This window comes from Pongo pygmaeus, chromosome 13 (genome assembly GCF_028885625.2).
Source record: "Pongo pygmaeus isolate AG05252 chromosome 13, NHGRI_mPonPyg2-v2.0_pri, whole genome shotgun sequence".
Taxonomy (NCBI): Eukaryota; Metazoa; Chordata; class Mammalia; order Primates; family Hominidae; genus Pongo; species Pongo pygmaeus.
In genome coordinates this window covers 118,790,172-118,818,123 of record NC_072386.2, presented here as the reverse complement: position 1 = coordinate 118,818,123, position 27,952 = coordinate 118,790,172, and the positions used below count along the sequence as shown (strand labels likewise).

The following is a 27,952-nucleotide window of genomic DNA, read 5'->3' as shown; positions in this document are numbered from 1 at the left end:
AGGCCCCTTCGGGTTCGGGAAAATTTTATGGTTCGGGTCACAGTAGGAAGCGGACAATGAGGCGGGAGGGCAGACAACCACAGCACCGCGGCGCACCTGGTGCCGGGTCGGGCCGTTTTCGGGGCCTTCGGTGGCCGGAAGTCGCGGTCCCTTTACCGACTCTAGGAAGGGCTGGATATGTTTCGAATGGGCGCTTGCGAGAGAGGTGGCCAAGTATGTGTTACAGACGGCCACGCCGCCCCTTAGGCGGTCAAGGTGGGGCGAGCAGACGGTTACCCCCCTGCAGTCGGCCGGGTCACCACCCACGGACCTTTGGAGGCGGAAGCATAGAACGGTCTGCAAACGTTCCCGAGCCGGCCTTTGCGGCTCTGGCGGGCGTTTCGAACCTAGGCGCCGGGCACACGCCCAGTCCCGACAGCGCTAAGGATCCCCTTGGCCTCGCCATCACCCCGGGCAACCCTCGGGGCGCCCGAGTCCTGGCCCTTTAAACGCAGCGCGTGCCTCGGCGTCTTCGTTTTGCGCGCCCGCCCGCGGCGCCGGCGGAGTGAACATGGCCCCGGCTGCACGGGTGGTGCGGGCGCTGTGGCCTGGCGGGTGTGCCTTGTCCTGGAGGCTGGGCGGCCGCCCCCAGCCGCTGCTCCCCACGCAAAGCCGGGCTGGCTTCGCGGGGGCGGCGGGCGGCCCGCGCGCCGTGGCTGCAGCTCGTAAGGGGAGCCCGCGGCTGCTGGGGGCGGCGGCGCTGGCCCTGGGGGGAGCCCTGGGGCTGTACCACACGGCGCGGTGGCACCTGCGCACCCAGGACCTCCACGCAGAGCGCTCAGCCGCGCAGGTAAGGCCTGGCCCGGCCGGGGATGGGGATGCTGATCAGCGCCGAACTCGGGACTCCTGGGAACCCGCGGGGTCAGGAGTTGCCTCTGCCCGCTTGTGACCTTGGCCGAGTGACTTGGGCTGAAGTCTCCGAATCCTCGGTGTTTTCTTCTATAAAATAGGGGCACTCCTGATGCCTACTACCTGGAATTGTTCGAGTTCTTACAAAATCGTTCTTCTACCGTGTTTTTTGTTTGGTTTATTTGTTTATTTTTTTGAGACGAGGTCTCGCATTATCGCCCAGGCTGGAGTGAGATTGCGGCTCACTGCAGTCTCCGCCTCCCAGGTTGAAGGGATCCTCCTGCCTCAGCCTCCCGAGTAGCTGGGACTATAGGCTCACCTCACTGCGCCCTGCTAATTTTTGTATTTTTTGTAGGGATGGGGTTTCACCATGTTGCCCAGGCTGGTCTCGAACTCCTGGCCTCAAGTGATCCACCCACCTTGGCCTCTGAAAGTGCTGGGATCACAGGCGTGAGCTACTGCGCCAGCCTCTATCATGTTTTAAGGAGACTTTTTCTTTTTTGAGACGGAGTTTTTTTGCTCTGTTGCCCAGGCTGGAGTGCAATGGCGCGATCTCGGTTCACTGCAACCTCCGCCTCCTGGGTTCAAGCAGTTCTCCTGCCTCAGCCTCCCCAGTAGCTGGGATTATAGGCGCCTGCCACCAGGCCCGGCTAATTTTTGTATTTTTAGTAGAGACGGGGTCTCACCATGTTGACCAAGCTGGTCTCGAACTCTTGACCTCAAAGTGAGCCACCCCTCTTGGCCTCCCAAAGTTCTGGGATTACAGGTGTGAGCCGCGGAGCCCGGCCTCTACCGTGTTTTAAGGAGACTTTTTTGATTAAGAGATGGGAGACCACAGGAAAGGGAAAGCCTTTTTCACTTTCCAAACGTTCGTCATCCTGTCTGCCCACTGCCCCCAAATCCTAAGGCTGTGTGTTTATTTAGTAGTAGTAGTGGTGGTACTTTTATGGAACTGATGACTTAGACTCCAGGCTGAAACAGGAAGAGGTAGGAAGGTGTCCCCCCACCAAGTGGTGGCCCAGCTGCCTTGAGACACTTTATACCTACCCCACACCTTGCAACTCTTCATTACTTGACCCCCCACCACCCGCCCACAGATGCTTTTTTGCTGGACCAGAGGGAACAGAGGTGGGTGAAAGGGGCGTGGAGTACCCTGTGTCTCCCTTCCTGCCTCCACGGTCTAGCTTCCCCTCTGAACACAGGGAGGTGGTCTACAATTGTGGCTTTCTGGGATGAACTTGCAGCAGGCTCCCCTGGGGGCTTTCCTGCAGAGCTTGCCACACGCAGGCCATGGCCCAGATACCACCCTCCCCCTCGGATATTTGAGATAGACTGAGGCTGGAGGATCGCATGAACCCCGGAGTTCAAGGCTGTAGTGAGCTGTGATCAGGCTACTGCACTCCAGCTTGGATGGCAGAGTGAGACCCTGTCTCCAGAGAAAAAAACAAGAAAGAGATTGGAGGTAGACCCCACTGGTGAACATGAGCCTGGGTGGTAGCCCGGCTCTGCCCCCAGAGGTCCCTGGGGTTAGAGGAGTGGGGAGTGAACAAGCCAAGTTGAAACAGTTGTTCCGTGTCTGTGGGAGTATACCCTGGGGCTGTCTGGTGTCCCCTTGGGACTAGAGTGAGAAAAGAGAGGTCTGTCTAGTATGGGACAGAGACTGGAAGATTCCTCCTACACAACCTCACAGCAAAGGGTGGGACTCCTGCCTGGGGACCGTGCTGGCCGGGGGCTTAAACCTGGGCTGCTGTCCAGCGCCTCTCTTTCCCCCTACCATCCCCTTCCATCTCTAGTTCCTCTTCCCAATGTTCTAGCATCATGTCAGAAGACTCCTCTGGAAAACATGCTTGCTTGGGGGCAGAGCCTGGGCCTGGGGGTGCCAGGTCTAGAAGCCCCTTTTGTCTGCTGCCCGCAGCTCTCCCTGTCCAGCCGCCTGCAGCTGACCCTGTACCAGTACAAGACTTGTCCCTTCTGCAGCAAGGTCCGAGCCTTCCTCGACTTCCACGCCCTGCCCTACCAGGTGGTGGAGGTGAACCCTGTGCGCAGGGCTGAGATCAAGTTCTCCTCCTACAGAAAGGTGCCCATCCTGGTGGCCCAGGAAGGAGAAAGCTTGGTGAGCCCCAGGGAACCCCCTGCATCCTTCCTCCTTTCCTGGGTTGTCCTGGAGCGCCCCCTGGCCTGGCCTGGCTCTGCAGCCTGGGAAGGAACTTGTGATCCTTGTGCCTCTAAGGACTATGGGGGAAGTAGCTGCATACAGTAGATGCTCAATAAATGTAGGCTCTCTCCTTCCATACCAAAACCAAACACCTGCTGGGTCTCAGGGAGGCAGAACACCACAGCTTAACAACATAGATTCTGAAATCAGCGATCCGGGTTTAAGGTGTGATTCACCCACTCACTAGCTGTGTGACTTGGGACAAGTCACTTAACCTCTCTGCGCTTGCTTGCTTCATGAGTCAACAAGGGGCCATATTCTGGCTTGCAGGGACAGCAGATATGAAATGCCTGGCACAGTGCTTGGGGTCTAGTATGTAGCTTCCAGAACCCACCCTGCCCCTCTACCTGGGAGGCCAAATGGGTGAGTGGGCTGGGGCTTAGACCCCACGGCTTTCCCACACCTTCCTCCCCATTAGCCACACATCTCCCTACTCAGGATGGGTGCCCTGAGGGCAGGGCGGGGAGGACTCTGGGCATGTCCCTAGGAATGGATAAACAATGCCCAGAGCGTCTTGTTGTTAAAGAGCCCCTGGTGACTCCCAGTGGCTTGGTTGCAACCTCTGATTAAACCACCTTTTTCTCTTCCAGCAACAACTGAACGACTCCTCTGTCATCATCAGTGCCCTCAAGACCTACCTGGTGTCGGGGTAAGGAGCCCCTCGGAGACCAGGTGGCCATTGCTTTTGGTGGCTTCTTCCTCCAGGGAGGCCTCCCCTGAGTTCCCTCTTGGGAGCAGGTGGAGCTGCTGCTTAGATTTCCAGAGTACGGAGTGGTTTGCACCTGTAATCCCAGCACTTTGGGAGGCCGAGGCAGGCAGATCACCTGAGATCAGGAGTTCCAGACCAGCCTGGCCAACATGGTGAAACCCCGTGTCTACTAAAAATACAAAAATTAGCCAGGCATAGTGGCGAGTGCCTGTAGTCCCAGCTACTCAGGAGGCTGAGGCAGGAGAATCGCTTGAACCCCGGAGGCGGAGGTTGCAGTGAGCCAGGATCGTGCCACTGCACTCCAGCCTGGGTGACAGAGCGAGACTCTGTCTCAAAAAAAAAAAAGATTTTCCAGAGTAGCCCGTGGCCATCTTCCTCCAAGCCCCCTACTTTGTCCTCCCCACACCTCCCTCTCTTGGAGAAGTAGCCCTGGCATCTACTCCAAATCCCTCTTACTGCAAAAGTCCGGAGAACCTTTGTTGGTCCTGGCTCCACTCTGAGGCTAGGGCAGCGGGGTTGGTCGGCCACGGGACAGGAGGGGGAAGGAGTTGGGGTGAGATTGTGGCTCTCTCCGAAGGCAGCCCCTGGAAGAGATCATCACCTACTACCCAGCCATGAAGGCTGTGAACGACCAGGGCAAGGAGGTGACCGAGTTCGGCAATAAGTACTGGCTCATGCTCAACGAGAAGGAGGCCCAGCAAGTGTATGGCGGGAAGGAGGCCAGGACGTAAGTGGGGCTGGGGCTGGCGGGGGAAGGTGGTGACGGCAGGGGTCTTCTGTAGAGTAGGACCAAGCTGAGCAAGATGGCGTGAGCGGGGAGCAGCATGGGAGACCAGCGGGGCTGGGGCTGGGCCATGCCGGATTTCAGTAGAGACCTTCCTGCGGCCAGGCGTGGTGGCTCACTCCTGTAATCCCAGCATGTTCGGAGGCCGAGGCAGGCAGATCACCTGAGGTCAGGAGTTCAAGACCAGCCTGGCCAACATGGTAAAACCCCATCTCTACTAAAAATACAAAAATTAGCTAGGTGTGGAGGCACACACCTGTAATCCCAGCTACTAGGGAGGCTGAGACAGGAGAATCGCTTGAACCCAGGAGGCGGCGGATGCAGTGAGCTGAGATCGTGCCATTGCACTCTAGCCTGGGTGACAGAGCGAGACTTTGTCTCAAAAAAAAAAAAAGACCTTCCTGCTCAGGCTTCAGCTTCCCACCCGTACAGTGGTTATGTTCTAGAGAATGCAGCCTGCTCCCAACACAGCCCGGGTCCTGGCTTAGGAAGTCCCTCCCATGCCCACAGGGAGGAGATGAAGTGGCGGCAGTGGGCGGACGACTGGCTGGTGCACCTGATCTCCCCCAATGTGTACCGCACGCCCACCGAGGCTCTGGCGTCCTTTGACTACATTGTCCGCGAGGGCAAGTTCGGAGCCGTGGAGGGCGCCGTGGCCAAGTACATGGGTGCAGCAGCCATGTACCTCATCAGCAAGCGACTCAAGAGCAGGCAAGTGTGTGTGCACATCCAGGGCATGCTGTCCCCGAGCCTCCAGTGCCACGAGCAGTGGTGATCCCATCACACCCCTCAGGAGACCAGCGGGAGGCTGAGGCCTAGGGCGGGTGGGAAACGCATTATGGATTATGGGTCCCTTGACCAAGACGGGACTTGGACGCAGAGCTCCTGCTCACCTCCCCCGCGGACAGCAGGGCTGGCCTTGAAGCTAGAAGCCTGGGCCCTGACTGGCGCCTTCTCTGCGGCTTTCTCCCTGGCCTGGTCTCTTGCCCTTGCCACAGCCTCCCTGTCTGGGACAGATGCTCCCTGAGGCGTCTGCAGATGTGATGCTCTCACCTGGGGTGCCGTCCTGGCTTCCACACCTCCCCGCTCTCCCCAGAGGAGACCCTCTTCCCTGCTGGGCTGGGAGTGGGGGCTCCCCTGAGGGGCTTTTCCCTTCCCCGCCCAGGCACCGCCTCCAGGACAATGTGCGCGAGGACCTCTATGAGGCTGCCGACAAGTGGGTGGCTGCTGTGGGCAAGGACCGGCCCTTCATGGGGGGCCAGAAGCCGAATCTCGCCGATTTGGTGAGTGTGGTGGTGGCAGGTGGTGCCTGAACCGAGGGTTCTGTCCTTAGAGTGGGGGAGGTTTGCAAGGGAAAGGCTGGGCGGTGCCTGCATCTTGCCAGAGGAACCTGCCTCTCTCTGCCATCACGGACAGAAACTCGCCTCGAAGTGGCTCCAGGAGAGAAACCGATGACCAGGAACCGCCTTGGTTCACATAACTGACAAGTTCAGGGAAAGGGTTGGCTTTGGGCCCTGCTGGATCCAGAGGCCCTGGTGGTGGTACCGGAGCCCAAGCCCTACCTGTCGCCATCAACACTGCCTTCCCTGGAGTTGGCTTCAGCCTCAGGCGGGCTGGGTCCGGTGCTCCAGGCTTCTCCCAGCAAAACCCCTGGGATGACGTCTCACTGGCCTGGCTTCGCTGCCTTTTTTCCTTTTGTTTTTTTTTTTTTGAGACCAAGTCTCATGCTGTCACCCAGGCTGGAGTGCAGTGGTGCAATCTCAGCTCACTGCAACCTCCGCCTCCCAGGTTCAAGCAGTTCTCCTGCCTCAGCCTCCCGAGTAGCTGGGATTACAGGCCTGTGCCACCATGCCCAGCTAATTTTTGTATTTTTAGTAGAGACAGAGTTTCAGTATGTTGGCCAGGCTGGTCTCGAACTCCTGACCTCAGGTGATCCACCCACTTCGGCCTCCCAAAGTGCTGGGACTACAGGCGTGAGCCACCATGCCTGGCCCACTGCTCGTTTTTAAAACTGTCCTGCCCCTGGGTGACCTGGGTCTTGAAACTGGGTGGTGGGGTCTCTTCTCCCCAATCTCAGGACCTGAGATGGGGGGAGGGCATTTATCCCAAGGAAACTTGCTGGGGGGCAGGGTCTGTGGCCCAGAAAAGGGGGTACAGGTGTGAAGCAGGCGAGACCTGCAGCCACCCCACACGCTTTGTTCAAACTCTCGCCTGTGCTGTTGGCCCTTGAGTGGGTCACGAGCTCCAAGGGGGGAGGGGAAGGGACCTGGCCACACAGCTGGCAGGGAACAAAGGAGGCCTGGATGCCCGTCAAGCCAGCCGTGGTGACACGTTTCTGTTCATGCCCCAGGCGGTGTATGGCGTGCTGCGTGTGATGGAGGGGCTGGATGCATTCGATGACCTGATGCAGCACACGCACATCCAGCCCTGGTACCTGCGGGTGGAGAGGGCCATCACCGAGGCATCCCTGGCGCACTGAATGTCCCCGCGCAGAGTGGGGGGAAGGCAGCAGAAGACGCCAGCTGCCAGGGCCTGGGGCCACTGGGCCAGCGCCTGGCGATACTGGTGGGGGGCAGGATCATTCTGCCCCTTGTCCACCCACTCCCCCAGCCCTCTTACTTCTAACACAGGGCACCTGCTGGGGCTCAGGGATGTTAGGGACGAGTTCCAGCCCTGCCACTGCCCTGGGGCGACCCCTCCCTGTCCCTGCCTCCCTGCTCTGCCACCCCTCTCCCTGGACCCTCAGTGGCTGTCCCATGGCTACATCCTGTGGGTGGGGGGCCTCGACAGGACGGCAGGACGCTTCATTTTCAGTGGAATCCCATCCCTGGGTTCCCCTGGTTCCCACTCTTCCCAAGCCTCCCGGGACTGGGACGTGTTTGCAATAAAGGAAAGGTCTGTGGCGCCTGTCACGGCAGGCATCTCATGGAGCTCCGTGTGGCTGTGCTCTGCGTGGGGCTGGCGGTCAAGGGAGGCATCAGGCTTGGGCTGTGCCAGCTCTGGCGGTAACTAACCGCTGGCCTGGTGCTTCCCAGGTGGCAGGCATGGTATGGCTCTGCAGGCTTTGTGTGGCATGGTCCCCAGGATACCACTCAGGGCACGCAGCTGGGCCATGGAGCCCAGCAGCCAGGGTGCAGGTCGGGGCCTGCCCGTACCCACGGTGGGGCTCTGCAGTGGGGTCCCTCCTCAAGCCTCAGTTTCTTCATCTGTCCCCGCCTTGTGGGAGAGTTCAGTGATAGGAGCAGGTCCAGTGCACAGAGCAGGGGCACCTGGTCCAGGGCACCAGGCTATTCAGACCCCTGCTCTACAGATGGGACCAAGCCCTCTCAGATGGCCGCCCGGGGCTTCAGCTCCAGGCTGGGCCAGGCTTTATGGGAGAAGAGGCTCTGCCTTTCAGGGTGAGTGTGGGTTGTGGGTGGGACCCCCTTTCCTGCACAGAATACCCAGGATGGGACTCCCCAGTCCCGACTTAACTGAGGTGGGGTGGCCTCTAGGGGCCCTCCAGAGGCCAGTGAGCCCAACTCCACCCACTGGCCTTTCTGATTGGGGGGACTGGGCAACGCCCCCCTACCCTCTTGAGAAACTTTTTTTTTTTAATTTTTTATTTTTTGAGACAGGGTCTTGCTCTGTCACCCAGGCTGTGATGCAGTGGCGCGATCATAGCTCACTGCAACCTCGAGCTCCCAGGTTCAAGTGATCTTCCCACCTCAGCCTCCGAGTAGCTGGAACTACAGGTGCACACCAACAAGCCCAGCTAATTTTTTGTTTTTTATATTTTGTAGATCCTGGGTTTTGCCATGTTACCCAGGCTGGTCTTGCACTCTAGGGCTCAAGGGAACTGCCCGCCTCAGCCTCCCGAAGTGCTGGGGTTACAGGCGTGAGCCCCCATGCCCAGCCAGGAAACTTTTTAAATTTTAGTTTCTTTATTAGTATTTTAAAAACAAAATAACTCATGTTCCTGTAATAGCTAACATTTGAGTAAGGTAGAAGTGAGCGCTTGAGGCAGGCACTGTGACATTTGGAAGCAGGTGGCTGTGCGGTTGGCGACCTCGGTTTTTCCCACGAGGCTGGTCTGCCACCGGCTGTGTTCTCGTCCCCATCCTGGGCGTCTGCCTGTCGGCGTATGTCACATTGGCTTGTTCTCATGGCTGCATAGTGTCCTGCTGCCTGGATGCACCACAGTCCTTCAGCCAGGCGCCACTGTGTGCCCCCACTGTGTGCCCTCTGTGTGCCCCCACTGTGCCCTCTGTGGGCATTAACTCCAGGTACTCGGGCTGCAGGGTAGAGGAGGCAGCCAGGCCTCAGGCTGTGCCCATCTGTGGCCTTAGGAGTCACAGCAGCTGCCTCTGAGAGGCCAACAGGTGTCAGGGCACCCAAGCCACCACTGTGTCCAGAACGGCATTTCCACTTCACTGGCCAGGCCTAAAGTCCTGAGGGGCCTTTGCTCCAGGGACCCAGGGTGCCTCCCTCAACAGGGCAGGAACTAGGTCAGGAATACCATGGGGCACTGAAGGAGGACCCTCCCTCTATCCCTGTAACCCTTCATCCCTGTACCCCTCCATCCCTGCATCCCCGCACCCCTCCATCTCTGCACCCCTCCATCCCTGTACCCCATCCCTGTACCCCTCCGTCCCCCATCCCTGCACCCCTCCATCCCTCCTTCGCTGTACCCCTCCATCCTCCATCTCTGCATCCCTGCACCCCTCCATCCTCCATCCCTGTACCCTTACATCCTACATCCCTCCATCCCTGCATTCCTCCATCGCAGCATCCCTCCATGCCTCCGTTCTCTGCATCTTTCCACCCTAGTATCCCTGCACCTCTGCGTCCCTCCATTCCTACATCCCTCTATTTTTCCATCCCTCCATTCCTGTATCCCTGTACTCTCCATCCTCCATCCCAGCATCCCTCCACCCCTGCTCCCCACTCTCACTTCCCTTCCCTTCACAGACACGTTTTTCCTGCCATCCTCAGACCCCGCCCACGGTTACCTGATGCCTTTTCAGCTGCACACGGAGACTGACTCACCTCTCTCTTTCTCAGTCCCAAAGTCCCCAAAGAGAGCATCTGATGTGGCCAGCTTGTGACCAGGCGTCCACCTTCTGTCCATGACACGGAGGCCAGGGGAGGGTCTCACTGCCCAGCACCCCACCCGGTGCTCCCAGGCCTTTTGAATGTTCCTCCTGCTCAGCCCAGTGACTGTGGGCTGTGGCTCCTCCTTCAGCCTCCCCTCGAGGTCCTGGTCTTACTTAGGAGGCCCCAGGTGTAGATCCGGCCCCACCCACCAGGCATTGCCCCTTTTCCTGGCTTCACAGACTCAGGAATAAAGTTTCCTTCTGTTTCCCCTCTTGCAGAAGGAGATCCGGTTGGCAGCTAAACCGCGCTGGGAACAGGGGCTGAGTCCTGGACCAGGGCTCTTTCCCCGGGGCTGCTGCAGATGGGGAGGAGCCTACACCCTCCTCCCGAGTGCTCACCTTGATGAAAGGACTGTGCTAACCAGACCTCACAGGCTGGAGAATGGCCAGTCAGCCTGAGGCCACCGCGGGACACCACCTAGGCCCAGCTTCTCCCCGCGAGTATCTCTCTCCCAAGAGGTAACAACTCTACCTCAGTTTCCCCAATGTTTCTCCGTCAGACTTCTTGGCGTGTTTTCCCATAGCCACCAGAGGGCGCCAGAGCCCGCCAAGGCTCGTAGGAGATGGAAACAGGGCCTGCTGCCACCTAGCGGCCAATTCCAGGAATGAATCTCGGCACCCTCATTACCCAGCAACTCTGCCCATCTGTAAAATGGGCTTAGCTGCAAGGGTCCGAAGATGAGTGGCTAGGAAAAAACATGGCTCTTGAGGTTGGGCACAGTGGCTCATCCCTGTAAGCCCGGCACTTCAGGAGGCTGAGGTGGGAGGGTCACCTGAGCCCAGGAGTTTGAGGCTGCAGTGAGGTTATGATTACCCCACTGCACCCCAGCCTGAGTGGCAAAGTGAGACCCTCTCAAAAAAAAAAAAAAAAAAGAAGAAGAAGGAAAAATGCCTCTTTTTAGGAATGGGCCCCAAGCCAGGTTCCATGCCCCATTAGTGCCATCCTCAGGTCACGGCATGGCCCCTGTGGTCTTTTTTTCTTTAGTTATTTAAAAAATAGAGGCCGGGGAGGTTGCAGTGAGCCGAGATTGCGCCACTGCCCTCCAGCCTGGGCAACAGAGCAAGACTCCGTCTCAAAAAAAAAAAAAAAAAAAAAAGAGGCCAGGAGCCGCGGCTCACGCCTGTAATCCCAGCACTTTGGGAGGGTGAGGCAGGTGGATCACTTGAGGTCAGGAGTTTGAGAGCAGCCTGCCAACATGGCGAAACCCTGTCTCTACTAAAAATACAAAAATTAGCCGGGTCTGATGGTGGATGCCTGTAATCTCAGCTACTCAGGAGGATGAGGCAGGAGAATCGCTTGAATCTGGGAGATAGAGGCTGCAGTGAGCCAAGATTGTGCCACTGTACTCCAGCCTGGGCTACAGGGGGAGACTTCATCTCTAAACAAATAAATAATAAAACATAGAGACAGGTTCTTGCTATGTTGGCCAGGTTGGTCTTAAATTCCTGGCCTCAAGCAGTCCTTCCGCCGTGGCCTCCCAAAGTGCTAGGATTGCAGGTGTGAGCCACCATTCACGGTTCCCTGTGGTCTTGATGGCTTCAGAAGGCCTGAGTTCAGGACCTGGCCACTGCCCACTGTACCCTTGGGCAAGCCCCTTCCTGACTGGGAAATGGCATTAGTAAACCTCCGTGGGGGGGTACGGCCAGGGCCGGGAAGGTGTTTTGGATGATGATACGCAGAGTCAATATTCGAGGGGTGTATTTATGAAGCCGGTAGGGTCTGCTGTCTGTTCTCAGAACACATGCCCTGCTGTGTTCCCCACTGGCTTAAAGAGCTCCAGGTCAAGGTCTCCAGAAAGTAAGAATGGAAAGAGTCCTGAGAACAGCAAGCTCCGTCCTCCCTGGGGAGAGTGAGCTCACAGGGAGGGTGCTGGTTTGCTTTTGTGTGTCTGTTCATTTTTTTTTTTTTTTTTTTTGAGACAGGGTCTTGCTCTGTTGTCCAGGCTAGAGTACAGGGGCACAATCATGGCTCACTGCAGCCTTGAACTCCTAGGCTCAAGTGGTCCACCCACCTCAGCCTCCTGAATAACTGGGACCATGGGCACGTGCCACCATGCCTGGGTAATTTTTTCTAATGTTTTGTAGATATAGGGTCTCACTATGTTGCCCAGGCTGGTCTCCAACTCATGGGCTCAAGTGATCCTCTGGCCTCAGCCTCCCAAGTAGCTAGGACCACAGGTGTGCACCACCACACCTGGCTAACTTTTGTATTTTTTGTAGAGATGGGGTCTTACTATGTTGCCCAAGCTGGTCTCCAACTGCCGGGTTCAAGCGATCTGCCTGCCTTAGCCTCCCAAAGTGTTGGGATTACAGGCGTGAGCCACAGCTCCCAGCCATTTGTGTTGTTTGAAGTCACCAAGTGTGTGGTTATTGGTTGCAGCTGCCCCAGGACACTAATACGTAGATTTAAGCCCGGTGTAGTCAGGGAAGGGAAACAGCGATGGGGCTTGTGGTGACCTGGGGAAGCCCCAGGGTTTCCAGCCCGTGCCAGTTTCCTCATCTGTAAGGTGAGGGGTGGGAGGCTGGGCTCTTCCGTTCAGCCAGGGGTGCCCCGTACTGACTAGCATGGGTGGGGCCAGCTCCGTCTCTCATCAGCCTCAACAACTGCCATGGGAGATAACGGCTCCTCCTGGGCCACGGGGCTGTGCTGGTGGGTGATAGCAAATGACCGAGAGAGCCATGTCCTGCGGCTGTTCCCTGGCCAGCCCCTGCGTTCAGAGGAGCTAAGAGCAGGAGGCCTAGGTTTATCTTGCCCCTCGGGGAACTGGGGCAGGCCTGGGGGCCCTCCCTGGCCTCAGTTTACCCATCTGCAGGATGGAGGTGCTATCACACCATGCCCTCCCTGCTGCCGGCTCTTGGCCAGCCCAGGTCACGTGGCCTGCTGCTGCTGCTGTAGGGAGCAAGGTCCGCACGTGGGCGGCCGGGCCCAGCACGCCCGCCCCACCTCTTCCCACCCTTCCCCTACTTTCCGATGCACTCAGACCGGTGAAATCTGGACTAGGGTGGCACAGGACGAGGCCCAGGTGAGAACAGGGCTTCCGTGTCAACAGAGCTGGTTTGAATCTGTTTCACAGTGACCCTTTATGTGAACCAGAACAGCCGCTTCCCCCCTGAGCTGTCAGAAGGCGTCGTGCCTGTCTTGCTAGTGAGGAAACTGAGGCTCAGAGAGGCAGAAGACTTGCCCAAGATCACACCACCAGGACCCAGGATTCAAGCGCAGGCCTGCCCAGGCTCTCTGTGGCCTCCTGGCTGCAAGGAGGCAGCCAGGGACCAGGTGCCACCCTTCTGACGTGAGGCAAGGAATGCCCGTCCCTTGGGCACGTCTAACTTGGTGAAGGTCCCACGGGTGGGTTGTGGCATGGTTCCAGCTTGCCGGGTCTGGTGTGGGCAGCAGCTCTCTGCCTTGCCCCAAGTTGCTCGTGGGCGGCCCCAGCAGAGCCCACTGCAGCTTCACTCCCCTGCGTGCCGCCTGCCAGTCGGGGGTCCACTGCATCCTAGGTCCTGGGCAAGTCCCCTCCCTTCCTGAAACCTTAGTTTCCTTCTCTGTGAAATGGGGACGTGGCGGTGGTGGCACCTCCTACACCTGCTGAGAGCTAAGTGAAGTCGTGCGTGGGCAGTGCCCCTGCGAGGAGGACCCACCGGACCACACGGCTCAAGTGGCTCTGGATTTCCTTGCAGACACCTGAGATCCCAGGCCCAAGAGGATTAAGGTGGGATTACCTCGAGCGTGTCTGAATGCTGGAGGAAGGGCAGCTGGGAGATGAAGCTGTTAGGACGGGCCGCATCCCATTTCCTGCCTCGTTTCAATTCAACTTTCCAACAGCCCTCCCTGGCTCGTCTTGCTCTCATCTAATGGACAAACAGGCTCAGAGAGGTGGTGTGACTTGCCCAAGGTCACTCAGCTTGGATGCTGTGGAACAGGGACGTCCACTGTCCCAGTCTGTTTATGGGAAGCCGCTCTGCAACTGTCCTGACCCACCACATGTCCCACCGCTGTTTCTCTTGCCCTGACACCTCGTTCCCCGGACCAGGGTGGCACAGCTCCAGGCTTTTGGGCCCTTCCCGATGGCAGGCACCTGTGACTATGTCCCCAAAGACCTGAGTGGCTGAGGGGGCCCCACAGAGCTGGGGCTTCCTGGAGGACGAGGAGGGGTCTGCCAGCCACCCCCACCACCCCTGCCCCAGGGCTCCCCTGGAGCTTCCATGCCAGCCAGACTCAGGTGGATCTGGAGGAGCACCGTGCCTCCAATCAGACCTTGAGATGTGCCCCCTGCCCCCACCGTGCCCTCCCCGGCCCAGGACTCTGGTTGCAAGCCCTGACTAAGGGGATTTTATCTCCACCAGGGGACCAGTAGGTGGGAAGTGGCTTAAACAATGCAGGTTTATAATCTCGCAGTTCTGGAGGTCAGGAGTCTGAAATGGGCCTCACGGGGCTAAAATCAAGGTGTCCGCAGGGCTGTGTTCCTTCTGGAGGCTCCAGGGGAGGAAGGGGAGGATCCACTTCTGTGCCTTTCCAGCTTCTAAAGGCTGCCTGTGTTCCTTGGCTTGTGGCCCCTTGCTCCATCTTCAAGCCAGCAGCAGAGGCCTGAGTCCTTCTCATGCCGTCTCTCTGTTCTCTCTCCTGCCTCCTCCTCCACACTGAAGGACCCTTGTGATCACACTGCCCACCCCCCCCCGATGACCTGGGATAATCCATCTCCCTGTTTGAAGGTCGGCTGATTAGCAACCTTTATTCCATCTGCCTCCTTCATTCCCCCGGCCATGTAATGGGATTCACAGCTTCTGGGGATTAGGACATGGACATCTTGTGGCGGGGGCATAATTCTGTTGACGACACCAAGAAACACTTGGATGTTAAGGATTCACCGAACACTGTTCAGGCTCCAGGTGCTGGGAGCAGCAGTGAACAAAGCCAACAGACACCGCCACCCTCAAGGAGTTCACGTTCATGGGCGAGGGAACGGATGAGAAACCCGGCAATGAAAGTAAGTAGCATAATTGACTTGAAAAGTGCAGAGGAGAAAGAGAAGACAGATGGAGAATGACACCTGGCCCCTTCTCTATTTCTTTATTTGTTTCACTCTTGTTGCCCAGGCTGGAGTGCAGTGGCGCAATCTCAGCTCACTGCAACCTCTGCCTCCCAGCTTCAAGTGATTCTCCTGCCTCAGCCTCCCGAGTAGCTGGGATTACAGGTGTGCACGCCCAGCTAATTTTTTTTTTTTTTTTAGTAGAGACGGGGTTTCACCATGTTGGCCAGGCTGGTCTCAAACTCCTGACCTCAGGTGATCCACCTGCATCGGCCTCCCAAAGTGCTGGGATTCCAGGCATGAGCCACCGTGCCCAGCCCCCCTTCTCTACTTCTAAGGTGACCCAGATTCCTTTACTGCTTTCTGGCAAATCCACCTCTGGCCAGGCGGTAGGCCGGTGACGCAGGGCTTGAAGGCCGTAATGGGGACTTTTGTTTAATGGTGAGAAAGGAAACACTGGAAGGTTTTTGCTTCCCTTTTTAAAAAATTCAGGTATGGCCGGGCACGGTGGCTCACACCTGTAATCCCAGCACTTTGGGAGGCCAAGGTGGGCTGATCACCTGCGGTGAAGAGTTCAAGACCAGCCTGGCCAACATGGTAAAACCCCATCTGTACTAAAAATACAAAAATTAGCTGGGTGTGGCAGCGGACACCTGTAATCCCAGCTACTCAGGAGGCTGAGGCAGGAGAATTGCTTGAACCTGGGAGGCAGAGGTTGCAGTGAGCCAAGATCGTACCATTGCACTCCAGCCTGAGCAACAAGAGTGAAACTCCATCACAAAAAACAAACAACAAAAAAATCAGGTATAATTACATACAGTGAAATATATGGTGACTCAAGTACACAGTTCAGTGTTTTTTTTGTTTTTGTTTTTGTTTTTTTTGAGACGGAATCCTGCTGTGTCGCCCTGGCTGGAGTTCAATGGCGCGATCTTGGCTCACTGCAACCTCTGCCTTCCAGGTTCAAGCAATTCTCCTGCCTCAGCCTCCCAAGTAGCTGGGACTACAAGTGCACGCCACCATGCCTGGCTAATTTTTGTATTTTTAAAAGAGGTGGGGTTTCTTTTTCTTTTTTTTTTTTTTTTGAGACAGGGTCTCACTCTGTCACTCAGGCTGGAGTACAGTGTCACAATCTCGGCTCACTGCAACCTCTGCCTCTCGGGTTCAAGCGATTCTCCTGCCTCAGCCTCCTGAGTAGCTGGTAGCTGGGACTATAGGCACATGCCACCACACCCAGTTAATTTTTTGTATTTTTAGTAGAGATGGGGTTTCACCGTGTTAGCCAGGATGATCTCAATCTCTTGACCTCGTGATCTGCCCGCCTTGGTATCCCAAAGTGCTGGGATTACAGGCGTGAGCCGCCGCGCCAGGCTGAGATGGGGTTTCACCATGTTGGCCAGGATGGTCTGGAACTCCTGACCTCAGGTGATCCACCTGCCTTGGCCTCCCAAAGTGCTGGGATTACAGACGTGAGCCACCGTGCCCGGCCAGTTCTATGAGTTTTGATGAATGTGTCCTGTTTCTTCCCAGGCTCCACCATCTCTTCCCCTAAAAGCAACCACCATTCTGATTTCTCTCACCAAAGACTGGAAAAATATCCCAATACCCGGGTGCATGCGTCACATGTCCCGCTGGCCCCAGCACCCAGGTACAGTTAGTTACTGCTGGGCCTGGCTTCACTCTCACTTTTTTTTTTTTTTTTTTTTTTTTGAGACATAGTCTCACTCTGTAGCCCAGGCTGGAGTGCAGTGGCACAATCTCAGCTCACTGCAACCTCCACCTCCCAGGTTCAAGCGATTCTCCTGCCTCAGCCTCTCGAGTATCTGCGACTACAGGCGCCCACCACCACACCCGGCTAATTTTTGTATTTTTAGTAGAGATGGGGTTTCACCTTGTTGGCCAGGCTGGTCTCAAACTCCTGGCCTCAAGTGATCCGCCTGCCTCGGCCTCCCAAGGTGCTGGGGTTGCAGGCCGGCCTTACCTGGTATGGTTTTTAGGTTCATGTTGATGCCTGGAGTTTCAGTAATTCCCTCCCATTCGTTGCTGAGTAGCACTGCAACGCATGCAGGCAGCTATTTGGGGATCTTTTCACCTGTTGATGGGTGTCTGGACTGTTTCCAGTTTTTGGCTGTTACAAATGAAGCCTCTGTGAGCCATGTACAAGTTCTTCTGTGGATGTTTTCATTTAGGGAAAGGGATAAATAGGAGTGGAAGTGTTGAGTCACAGGGCAAATGTCCATTTGACTTTATTAGAAACAATTCTCCAAAATGATTGGCATTTTACCTTGTACTAGCAGAGTCTGAGGAGTGTGGCTGCTCCCAGATTCTCATCAAACTACAGTGCTGACATCTTTAGTTCTAGTCCTTCTAGTGTGGATGCACTGGTATCTTATTAAATGCTTTTAACTGTTTTGGTAGAGATGGGGCCTTGCTGTATTGCATAGTCTGGTCTTGAACACCTGGCCTCAAGTGATCTCCAGCCTCACCCTCCCGAAGTGCTGGGATTACAGGTGTGAGCCACTGCTCTGGGCCTCATTCAGTGTTTTGCTTCTCCATGACAACTAATGGAGTTAAACTCATTTTCATGTTTATTGGCCATTAAGTCATCTTGCTTTTGGAAGTGCCAGTTGTTAACTGGCTTGTCCTCTTCTTTTTGCCTTATGACAGTTAATACATGCTGGAGATTACATATACTGCAAAGATTTTCTCCCAGCCGGTGGCTTGTCTTTTTCGTTTCTGTTTCTGTTTTTTTTTTTTTCTTTTTTTAATTTTTTTTTTTGAGATGGAGTCTCGCTCTGTTGCCCAGGCTGGAGTGCAGTGGCATGATCTCAGCTCACTGAAACCACGGCCTCCCGGGTTCAAGCGATTGTCCTGTCTCAGCCTCCCAAGTAGCTGGGATTACAAGCATGCGCCACCAAGCACAGCTAATTTTTGTACTTTTAGTAGAGATGGGATTTTGCCATGTTGGCCAGGCTGGTCTTGAACTCCTGACCTCAGGTGATCTGCCCACCTCGGTCTCCCAAAGTGCTAGGATTACAGGCATGAGCCACCGTGCCCACCCAGCTTGTCTATTCATTGGAGGATTTGAGTGACATGAGCAACTTAGGTTTTCTGTTTTTGAGACAGAGTCTTACTCTGTCGCCCAGGCTGGAGTGCAGTGGCATGATCTCGGTTCACCACAACCTCTGCCTCCTGGGTTCAAGCCATTCTCCTGCCTCAGCCTCCGGAGTAGCTGGGATTATAGACAGCTGTCACCACACCTGGCTATCCACTTAGGTTTTCAAAGGGCCCCTTGGTCTTGGGGTGGAGAGTGAAGGGAAGCAGGGGGAAGAAGTTTAGGTCTTGCAGTCGTCCAGGTGAGACATGACATTGTCTTTGACCAGTGGCAGGGGTGGAGGTCAGGAGAAGCGGCCAGAGAGCAGATCTATTTTGCGGGTGGGGCTGACGGTATTTGCTGGTGGACTGCCCTGGAACCAGAGGGAAGTACAGAGTCAGGTTGACTACACGGCGTTTGGCTTAAATTCATAGAAGAAAGGAGTTGCCATTTGCTGGCATGAGGAAAATGAAGAAGCAGATTTTGGAAGGAAAATGAAGGGTTTGGCTTCTGACATGCTGAACTCGAGGTGCTGTTTAAGTGGATGTGGATTTCACAGTGGTACTGATGAAGCTGGAATTCGTTCAAGTATAAAAGGAGTGTCATCTAAATATAGATATTGAAGGTAATCCTCAGTGAGATGAGGTTACTGAGAGGGTGTGGGGAGGCAGGAGTGGGGTGAGGCTGGGAGGGGCAGCTGGGGGGAGGGGAGAGAAGCCCAGCGATGTCCTCGGTGTCTCTGTAAAGATGGCACTTCCGGCGGAGGGAGAGATCCCCCCACACCCTGCCTGAGACAGGCTGAGGAACGACCCTACACAGCAACTCAGGGCACCCCAATCGAACACACACCCATTAAAGAGGGAGTGCCTCTAAGAAGCCGAAAGGGAGCGCCACCCAGGCTCCAGAGGGGAAAACATGGGCTCATTTTCTAACGTGTCAGCACCCCCAGACCACCCAGGCCCCCGTCAGAAAAATACTGGCTCTATGATCAGCTTTGAAACAACTTTATTAGAAGGCTGCTTTAATTGACAACTTCTAACTTCCAATTCTTTCTTAATTTGCTTTTTGATGACTCCATTTATAACTATATGTTCATATATAACAATAATTTTTGCATTGATCTTTGCGTCCTATTGAAGATTTCCTCATCAGGTCATTCTGGTGGAATGGAAGTGCAACCTGGCGTCGCCAGTTGGCTGGCATTGTTAAGCAAGGACAGCAGAAGGCTGGGAGGGAGGGAGCCAGCCCCCCACCCTCTCCTTCAGCCCCCGCCCACCACAAATTCACAGTGAGAGGCACCTCACTGCCTTGACACTCAGAAAGAGTGAAATAAAGAAACCCTCGCAGTGCAGGAAATAACTGGATTCCACCTTCAAGGTTATTGAGGTTCCTCCCTCTCTCTCCACGCCCCCAGTCAAACTCTGAAATCCTAAGACTGGGGGCAAGCCCTTCCCCAACCTGCCAAAGGAAAGGAGCCAGGGCTGCTGCCTTCTGGCCGCTTTTCTGCCTCTAGTCCCAAAAGGAATTTCTCTGGACAGATGTGACTGCAGCGGCCCAAGGCCCCCCTTCTTCTCCTCCTCTCACCCCACTGGGCGGGCTTGGGAAGGTACAATCAACCATGAACATAAATATGAATAAAAAATGAACTTGAAAATGACAAGCTATTAATTAAATCTATAAAAATAGTTAGGACATAACTCTGTTCAAATAAATACAAAATAAATAGGTTCCAAGCAGTGACACGAATGGAATGTGAGGCTGGTCCCGCTGCGCCCCCGCTGGGGTTGGACAGGAACCCCCAGGGCGTCAGAACAGACTCTGAGCAGTCAGCCAAGTTCCTGCTCCCTCGTCTTCCTCTGGAAGCACAGAAGTCGCTCATTTGTCCGGCTTGTCCTTCTGGACAAAACCCTTTTCCCAACAATGCATAATTAAGGCCTCCAACACCTTTTCCTTCCCTCCCCAGAACACATAAACGCTCTGCCCTTCGCCCTCAAACACGGTGCTCCACTGCCCTCTTGCCACAGTGGGGACAGTGAGTTTGGTTCTGAGGTGGTGCCCATCCTGACAGGGTCCGGGCCAGCTCAGAGCACCATAAGCCCCAACACTTGCCTTCTGTGCAGCCAGGCCAGGCAGCCCGAGCCCCCTGCACTCCACACATGCCCGGGAGCCCCAGCCATCAGCAGGGCTCAGAGGCCAGTGACCACAAGGCCAGATCCTTTCTTCTTCCTTCACAGCCAAGTTGGCGTCGATGCTGTAGGTTGGGAAGTCAGGCCTGGGAGGCCACGTGACCTCACCTTTCACCATGGATTATGGGATTGGACGAGGGGGTGGGGTGTGGGCTGTAGCCCTCCTGCCACCTTACCTCAGCGGACAGGCAGGAAGCAAGAGAGCACAGGGAGATGCATGGCAGGCCAGAGGGCAGGGGCCCTGGCCAACAGCTGGCTGCAAGGATGAAATGGAAGAACTAAGCCGGCCTCCAGGCTCCAAGCTTGCTATTGGCAGGCACTGCAGAAAATGTCCTGTCCCTACACATGTGAGCCCGGAGCCTGCTGACCCTGGACCCTAAGGAATGCCTGTGGTCTTCCCTGGAACCAACAGGAGGGTCTGCTGAGGTCAGCAGGACAAGCCCTGGGCCTGCCAGCTCTCCCCACCCTCCCTGCGGGTGCGTGTAGGGTTTTCACAGCTTGGCTCGAGACAGCGTAGTGTTAGCACATTCACAGAATGAGATGGCTGCATACCCCGGGCTGCAGCCCAGGATCAGCGAGTCCACCGCGGGGCGGCCCTTCCCCCGTCACCGCGACTGCACGCCCAGGGTGATCTTCAGGTTCTCGTAGACCACGTAGCTGATGCTCACAGCTGGGATGACCTTCATGAAGTTGGGGGCCAGCCCCCTGTACAGCCCGAAGGCCCCCTCGGTCCGCAGGATCTGTTTGAAGAGGCTGCTCATGGTCACCTCTGGAGCGCCCTCAATGGAGGCTGCAGGATGGAGGCCACCAGTCAGATGCTTCTGTCCACACTCCCTGACCTCCCAGGGGACCGCCCAGGGCCAGCCTTACCTTGCGCCTGCATCCGGGTCCTGACTAGGGCCAGGGGGTAGCTGGCCAGCTGGCCACAGGTACTGGACATGGTGCCACAGGCCAGGAGCACAAACACGCCAGGGTCCGCACTGTTCACTGCATAGCGCTGCAGCCAGGCATTCTTGAGCGTCTAGAAGGGGAAGGGAGCATGGGATAAGCCCTAGGAAGGGCTAGTGAGGCAGCAAGAGACGGGGCTGTTACTGGATCCTCAGGCCACTGGAACTCGACTGCCACGCCTGGGGCCTGGCTGGGCTCCTAGCCTGGCTGTCCTGTTTCTGCTGTCACTGGGAATTCTGGGACAAGGTAGAGGGAACACCTCCTTCCCCACACAGGACTGAAGGGCTTGACTTCTGGGGTCTGTCTAGAGTGTGCTGGGGCCTGTGAGCCCCTGGGGACCACCCTGCTCTGGGGATCTGCCTGCTGAGCCCCTGGGGATGCAGAGCCTGGGTGCAGGGCTCACAGGAGGTGCTGGGGTCTGCCAGGGACAGGCAGGGTGAAGGAAAGCTCTGCAATAAACAGAGAAGCAGGAAGGAGACGCAGTCTTTGATGCAGTTTCCTGCACTAACCATGCGTCCGTCAAGGAGGGAGACAGCAGGCGGAGGTGTGCTGGGAGGGGGTTTCTAAACCTGTCCGGCTTGGGCCTCACCTCGTAGACTGCAAGGTCGATGCCGGCATAAGGGATGATGCCCAGCATGTTGGGGACATAGCCTTTGTAGAAGGCGGCCACCCCCTCTCTGGCCAGGATCCTCCTGGCGCAGTCCAGCATTCCTGAGTACTGGCCTGTCTTCCGCAGTGCCATCCGGGTCTTCAGGACCTGCACAACAGGAGTAGCGGGATGCGTGAGCACAGCCTGCGCCTCTCCCCAGTCCCGTGCCCACTGCCCGCCCCAGGACCCAGGTGGCCCCTCACCTCCATTGGGTAGATGCTGCTCTGGGCGATGGCCCCTGCCAAGGACCCTGCCACAAGCCTCTCGTGAATCCTCAGAGTCTCCTGGTCACTACCAACAAGGCGCTTGATCTAGAACCAGGAACAAACAAACCACCCGATATACCCAGAGGTTGGGGCACCTGCTGCTGCCCGTCCCTTCCAGGAGTCCCTGGCACATTTTATGCTGCCCAGAAACGTAAGGAACTGGTGGTGAGCCCGGGCCTCCCGCCTCGCCCTGCTGTCCCTGGGGTACCACGGCTGGCTCCAAGTGTCAGGGAGCTCAGTCCAGGGAAAGCCAGCAAGTCCAGGCAGTGAGTAGCCACTGGCCGGTGACCCTCCCTGAGGAGCTGGGTCCTCACCTGCTCATAGGCCATGAATTTGATGGCTGATTCGGGGGCAATTTTGAGGACGTTGATGCCATTGCCCCGCCAGAGTGACCTGGCTCCTCCTTCTCGAATCATCTGAGTGAAGCCACCAACGATGCCCATGTTGTTGCTGCGGGAGGCATGGACCTGGGAAGGAGGACTGAGCAGTCAGACGGACCCGGGGGGCCACAGGCTGCCTCATCCCGCCAAGAGCCTCTGCTGGCCAACCGGCTGTGGCCAAAGGGAAGGCTCTTTCCGCCCTTTGGAAGACAAGCTTGGAATCATGAGACCAAAGTAACCCAACATGGCTAAGTGAGGCTCAGCTCCATCGTGCTGGGTATCTGCTGGTTGCCAGCCTTGTCCTGAACATCTCCATAAAGATGACTTAAAAAAAAAATCAAGGCTGGGCGCGGTGGCTCATGCCTGTAATCCCAGCACTTTGGGAGGCTGAGGCAGGTGGATCACTTGAGGTCAGGAGTTCGAGACCAGCCCAGCCAACATGGTGAAACCCCGTCTCTACTAAAAATACAAAAGTTAGCCAGGCGTGGTGGCAGGCACCAGTAATCCCAGCCACTTGGGAGGCTAAGACAGGAGAATCGCTTGAATCCAGGAGGTGGAGGTTGCAGTGAGCTGAGATCGCGCCCCTGTACTCCAGCCTGGGCGACAGAGCGAGACTCTATTTTAGAAAAAAAAAAAAAAAAAGGCTGCGCTGCGAGTGTTGGCTCACATCTGTAATCCCAGCACTTTGGGAGGCAGAGGTGGGCGGATCACATGAGGTGAGGAGTTCGAGACCAGCCTAGCCAACATGGTGAAACCTCGTCTCTACTAAAAATACAAAAATTAGCCAGGGGTGGTAGCGCATGCCTGTAATAATCCCAGCTACTAGGGAGGCTGAGGCTGTAGAATTGCTTGAACCCAGTGAGGGAGGTTGCAGTGAGCTGAGATCATACCACTGTACTCTAGCTGGATGACAGAGCGAGACTGTCTCAAAAAATATATAATAATAATAATAATAATAATAATTTTTAAAAATCGAAGTTTTTCATTATTAAAAAAACTTAAAACATATTAAAAAATAGAATGAATGCTCACTCAGCACTCAGCTTAGACAATGATCAAACCACAGCCAACCTCTCCTGCTGCCCTACCCATGCTGGTTTAAAGGCACATCCCAGGCATTTGATTTCACCCAAGGCCTGCTTTCAATCTCTACGACATTCCTGATAATTCTGCTAAAAAAACAAAAGGATGAGGCAGTTGTTCAAGCCCCTATTTTCACAGAGGAGGGGAAGTCCTGGGAGGGAAAGGGGTTTGCTCAAGGCCACAAGAGGGAGGGAGACAGCTGTGGTGGGGCCCTGGGCAGAGTCCAAGCCCGAGGCGTTCTGCCCTGAACCACCTGCTTCCTTTGTCTCTGTGCGACACAGGGAGGCCCAGCAAGGCAGGCCGGGGAGGGAAAAGAGGCAGCTCTTCCAAACCGGGCTCCTGGCACAAGAAGTACTAGGTATGGGCAAGGGGACAAGTGGTGGCCAGTCACCATTCAGACATCAAAGTCCACCAGTGTCATCGTGTGGGTCAGTTTCACAATTCTGCCTTGACATCAGCCCAGCTTATCTCTGCTGTGTGGACATGGATTTGCGTACCTGGCCAAGGTAATGGGTGGCTTCCCACTGGCGTCTGAGTCAGGTGAGGCTCTGCTGGCCCCAGTGTGGGGTAACGTACACAAGACGTGCTTACAGGAATTGGTTCCTGCATCACCCCAGTCTCGCTAGCTTCACCTGTCCACATTATGCCCCTGTAATGTGATGCCTTGGATAAAATTAGATCCGCTCTGCACAAAATGTCACCTAGAGTGACATTCTGGTACCCCCTGTCTGAGCAATAATTCCAGTCTAATTTATTGGGTTAGAAAGTTTGGGACCAAAGCAGGCACCAGCCAGAGAAAGGGAAAACTAGCCAAGCAGCATCCCCCAGGTGGAAACTGGCCCCCCAGGGGTCTGGGGCCTTTTCCCTACATACCTGCATGAGCACCTTGAGCCTGTCTAGGGGGGCCGTGCAGGTTCTGGATACGGCCCCTGCCCCACCTCCTGCCACCAGGTGTCTCCACCACATCCCCGTCTGCCTCTCCTCCACTGTGAACTCATCGGGGACCGTCAGATTCTCACCCACATCAAAGATCTGTGAGGAAAGATGGCACAAGCCTGACTCAGGACCCTTGGGGCAAGGCTGCTGGCACCTGTCGCCTTCTACCCTCTAGCACGGCTCCAGGCCAGGTACCACAGGACAGGGAGAAGGCCAAGGACCCTGGGTGGGAAGCGGGCTGGGGCCCTTCCCTTCACTCTGAAGGTAGCAGAGCTCTCACCCCTGCTGGGGTCCTGGAGAGGCACAGGTATAGAACCTCAGCTGAACGCAGCCGGAAGGTACTAGGTAGAAAACCATTCACTGGCCCTTTCCAGTGCTGCCAGGGAGCTCCTGCAAGAACAGCTCACAGGCCTGTGTGAGGTTGCCAGGCTGGCTGCGCTGAAGGGACCAAGCTGGAGTGAGAGCCATCTGAAACCTCATGTGTGACCGGATCACGCTGGCAGAGCGTTATGCAAGGCCTCAGCAAACACGAGGGCTCGCTGCCTGCGTAACCTTTCTCCGGGTGGCATCCGGGCTGATCACAGCCACCTCTGCTCTGATCCCAGGGCTAAAGGCCAGAGCTCTGGGCCAGCTGCTCCCACCCCTGGAGCTGTCCATTTAATTTCACCTAACAAGCCCTGGCCTGGCACTGTGAGAGGCAGATGAGGAGCACCTCTGGCCTCCCCTCCTGGAGCGGATGGTCCAGGGGACAGGACTGCACACCAGGACTCAGAGAGGGACACGCCAAGCGTGAAGGGCTCAGGGGCAGAGACCAACACAGACTCACATTTCTGAACATGAAACCACAGTGGACGGGGGGAAAGGGCAGCAAGTGTGTGACCGTGGGGACACCTCACAGTTCTGCCTAGGTGTTCTTTGTAGAGTAGCTTCTGCCCCAGCCCCCTCCCACTGGGGGGAAGGGTCATACCAGCTTTGGGAGAACAGACAGCATCATGGGAAGGGGTATTTGAAGTGGCCCATGAGGAGCAGGAGCATGTGGGGACGGAGGGTGTCCTGGAAGAGGAAGCCTGTGTGTGTGAACGATGGGGCTGTTCAGGTTGGCTGGTGTGCCAGAACAGGGGGAACATGTGGACAGCTCTACTGGGCTGGCAGAAGAGGGGACAGTCTCCTGTGGAAGAGGAGGTGGCTGGAAAGCCCCAGCTGCACTCTGGGATGGGGACGACTGGGTGATTCTGGGCTAAGGGCCCCCGGGAGCAGGTGAGGGCCCTGGGCGCGTGGGGCTCACCGTGGAATGCTTCCAGTAGAGGATGATCTCGGGGATGTTTTCCACGGGGTGGAGGAGGTGGTAGTCTCTCCATTCGTTCCAGTCGATGGTCATCGTGCCGTTTTTATCCATGCTGCAAGACAGAGGCGAGGCTGCCCACGTGCCCACATGCTCATCCGCCAACTGCATCCTCCCGCCTCCCAGTGAGCCAAGGGCAGGCATTCGGATGCCCAGAAACCAGACGAGGCGCCTCTGCCCCCAGGAGAAAGAGCAGGGGGCTCCACACCCCACTTAGCACAACAGTGGCAATATAATGGCCCACAAGAATCCCGCTCTGATCAGGCATGGAAGTCAAGGGAGGCAGTCACGAGCGACATGGATACTTACTAGGTGACAGGGCCCCAGAAATGGCCCGTTCGTATTCTGACAGACAGACAAAGGGTGCGGAGGAGAGAGCAGAAACAACACGCATAAGTGCTCGGAGCTATGTTAGTGAAGCAAGCACACACCCAGGGACGGGGGCACAGCACGGCACGAGATGAGCCCGCCACAGCAGCTGAGCCCAGGGCTGCTGTCCCCGAGGACCAGCCAGCGTTCGGACCGCAGGGTTTCGAGAAGGTCCAGCCAGGACAGACGGCAACTCCCAGGGCTGTTCGTGAGATTTCCTGGCAGCTGCCCCTCACCAGGGAGCTATCTTTTGGGGCAGCGCCTCTGACAAGTTACCAGCATGGGGAAGAAATTTACCTGGGATCGAGGCTGCAGTGTGAGCCCCCTGCCCCACCCCCACCACACGCACAGGTGCTCCTTGCTGGCCTTTTACCTACTTGACCCACCCCCAAATTCGTTTTCCCTTCATGGGCCGCTGGCCGATGGGCAAAATTCCAGGTGATCTGTGATTCTTCAAATGAAAGCTGGCCTGCAACACTGGGGAGGGGCTGGCCTCCTAGAGGGGTTACTTATTCATCCTTTCAAACCACGAGAAGGCCAAGTTGAGGGTCAGCCCAGGGAATGGCATCGCAGGGTTAGTCTCAGAGCCTTCCTTTCATCACACTTAAACCAAACGCAGAGACTGGCTGAGCACTCACCTCTTGAGAATTTTTTCTGCCTGCTGTTCAGATATCTTGACTCCCAAGTCCCGCAGGGACTGCATGATCTCCTGCGCGTCGATGCGTCCTACAAGAACAGAGGCCGTGAGCAGGAGCCAGGCGCACAGGGAGGCCCGAGAGGCTGGACCGGCCGCAGCTCTGAAGGCAACACTTACCATCATTCTTTTTGTCCAAACTCTTAAACACCAGCCTCAGTTTCTTCTCATGATCTTGGAGATAATGGACAAATTCCTCAAAGTCTAGCTGCCCATCGAGGTCCTTATCTCCAGCTTGTACAATTTTCTAGAAAAGAAAGGTAAGGTTTTGTCTTTTGGCTCCTGGACCAGCCTTTCCTTGTCCCTTGTGGGGCCCCATCCCCAGGCAATGACTTCACTAATTGCGAGCAGAGCTGGCCCCAAGGACCCAAGATGCTTCTGCTCCACTCCCAGAGCCACCATGGCAATTGACTCATGCCAGAGCCACCACCTAGAGCCCCAAGTGCTGGCCGGAACCCAGGCAAGGGCCAATCTTGTCTCCCTCCCAAACACAGAGGAAACAAGGAGCCTGGGAAGAGCCCTCCGGACAGAGGCCAACAGGGACAGCTGGGCACTTTCTCAGTCTGAAGACCCGTGTGCCGTACAGCCAGGGTGAGCAGGGTGGCTTCGCTGCAGCGCCGTCCCTGGGTCCCTGGACCCAGGCTTCAACCACACATGCTCCCTGCTGAGACGTGGGGATGGCCACGGAGTCCAGTTTCCAACAGGAACTCTGCAGCTCGCTCTTTCTCTCCTAAAACTGGCATTGGTCCAAGAATAACTTGGTAGGCAGGGTGAAAATCAGGGGCAGAGCCAGACTCTGCCACAGCACCCGAGGCCGGGGAAGTGTAAGGAGCCAAGGGCATGTGTATGATGGTACTGCCAGTCCCTGCTCTCAGGGAAGCCAGGTGATAGAGCCTCCCTGGCTCTCTCAGTCACTCACTGAAAAGCACTTTAGTGTCCCAAGAAGGCTTTGAGAGACTGTTCCTTGGCAATGAGGTTCCAAAAGTAACACCTCCGCCCCCACCTCCCAGGAGGTGGGCTTTGTTCAGCAGCTGTTAATGGTTGGCAACTGGGACAGCTCCATGAGAGCACACATTTCCTCAGCACCTAGCACGGGCCGCAGGGCGTGCTAAATGCTTTACTTCTAGCAACCCACTTACCCCTCACAAACAGCTCTAGGAGGTAAGAAATGTCATTTCCCACATTTTACAGAGAAGGAAACAGGAGTTCCGAGAGGCTAAACATACAAGGTCAGACAGCTAGGGAAG

General features: G+C 56.3%; 3 protein-coding genes across 15 annotated transcripts in view; 2 read left to right on the top strand and 1 right to left on the bottom strand.

Moving 5' to 3' along the window:
- The first annotated feature begins 98 nt into the window (after nucleotides 1–98).
- PTGES2 (prostaglandin E synthase 2) lies at nucleotides 99–7,526 on the top strand. Of its 3 annotated transcripts, XM_054501002.2 has the most exons (7): nucleotides 508–829; nucleotides 2,804–3,001; nucleotides 3,694–3,752; nucleotides 4,390–4,539; nucleotides 5,107–5,307; nucleotides 5,762–5,879; nucleotides 6,947–7,526. In XM_054501002.2, exons 1-7 carry the CDS (start codon nucleotides 551–553, stop codon nucleotides 7,073–7,075), a joined length of 1,134 nt encoding a protein of 377 aa, XP_054356977.1. In that variant the 5' UTR covers nucleotides 508–550; the 3' UTR covers nucleotides 7,076–7,526. The 3 variants fall into 3 exon arrangements, with proteins under 3 accessions (XP_063506433.1, XP_054356977.1, XP_054356978.1); XM_063650363.1 differs by lacking the exon at nucleotides 2,804–3,001 and having other exon boundaries at nucleotides 99–829; XM_054501003.2 differs by lacking the exons at nucleotides 508–829; nucleotides 2,804–3,001 and adding an exon at nucleotides 3,445–3,466.
- Nucleotides 7,527–7,631: 105 nt separating this feature from the next.
- Nucleotides 7,632–15,204, top strand: LOC134737955 (uncharacterized). Its single transcript, XM_063650366.1, has 3 exons — nucleotides 7,632–10,168; nucleotides 10,256–10,378; nucleotides 12,806–15,204. Exons 1-3 carry the CDS (start codon nucleotides 10,114–10,116, stop codon nucleotides 13,018–13,020), a joined length of 393 nt encoding a protein of 130 aa, XP_063506436.1. The 5' UTR covers nucleotides 7,632–10,113; the 3' UTR covers nucleotides 13,021–15,204.
- Nucleotides 15,205–18,840: 3,636 nt separating this feature from the next.
- SLC25A25 (solute carrier family 25 member 25) overlaps nucleotides 18,841–27,952 on the bottom strand; it is a 40,989-nt gene continuing 31,877 nt past the window's right edge. For 4 of the 11 annotated variants that reach the window (XM_054500991.2, XM_063650361.1, XM_054500993.2 and 1 more), the window contains exons 2-10: nucleotides 26,826–26,952; nucleotides 26,650–26,737; nucleotides 25,586–25,697; nucleotides 24,238–24,396; nucleotides 22,216–22,368; nucleotides 21,839–21,946; nucleotides 21,576–21,743; nucleotides 20,909–21,059; nucleotides 18,841–20,828 (exon numbers count right to left, since the gene is read on the bottom strand). In XM_054500991.2, the coding sequence (XP_054356966.1) occupies nucleotides 20,644–20,828; nucleotides 20,909–21,059; nucleotides 21,576–21,743; nucleotides 21,839–21,946; nucleotides 22,216–22,368; nucleotides 24,238–24,396; nucleotides 25,586–25,697; nucleotides 26,650–26,737; nucleotides 26,826–26,952 (1,251 nt within the window). In that variant the 3' untranslated portion in view covers nucleotides 18,841–20,643. Of the gene's footprint in view, nucleotides 20,829–20,908; nucleotides 21,060–21,575; nucleotides 21,744–21,838; nucleotides 21,947–22,215; nucleotides 22,369–24,237; nucleotides 24,397–25,585; nucleotides 25,698–25,951; nucleotides 25,988–26,649; nucleotides 26,738–26,825; nucleotides 26,953–27,952 lie in introns of all 11 variants that reach the window. The other 7 variants (XM_054500990.2, XM_054500992.2, XM_054500994.2 and 4 more) reach the window with 3 other exon arrangements.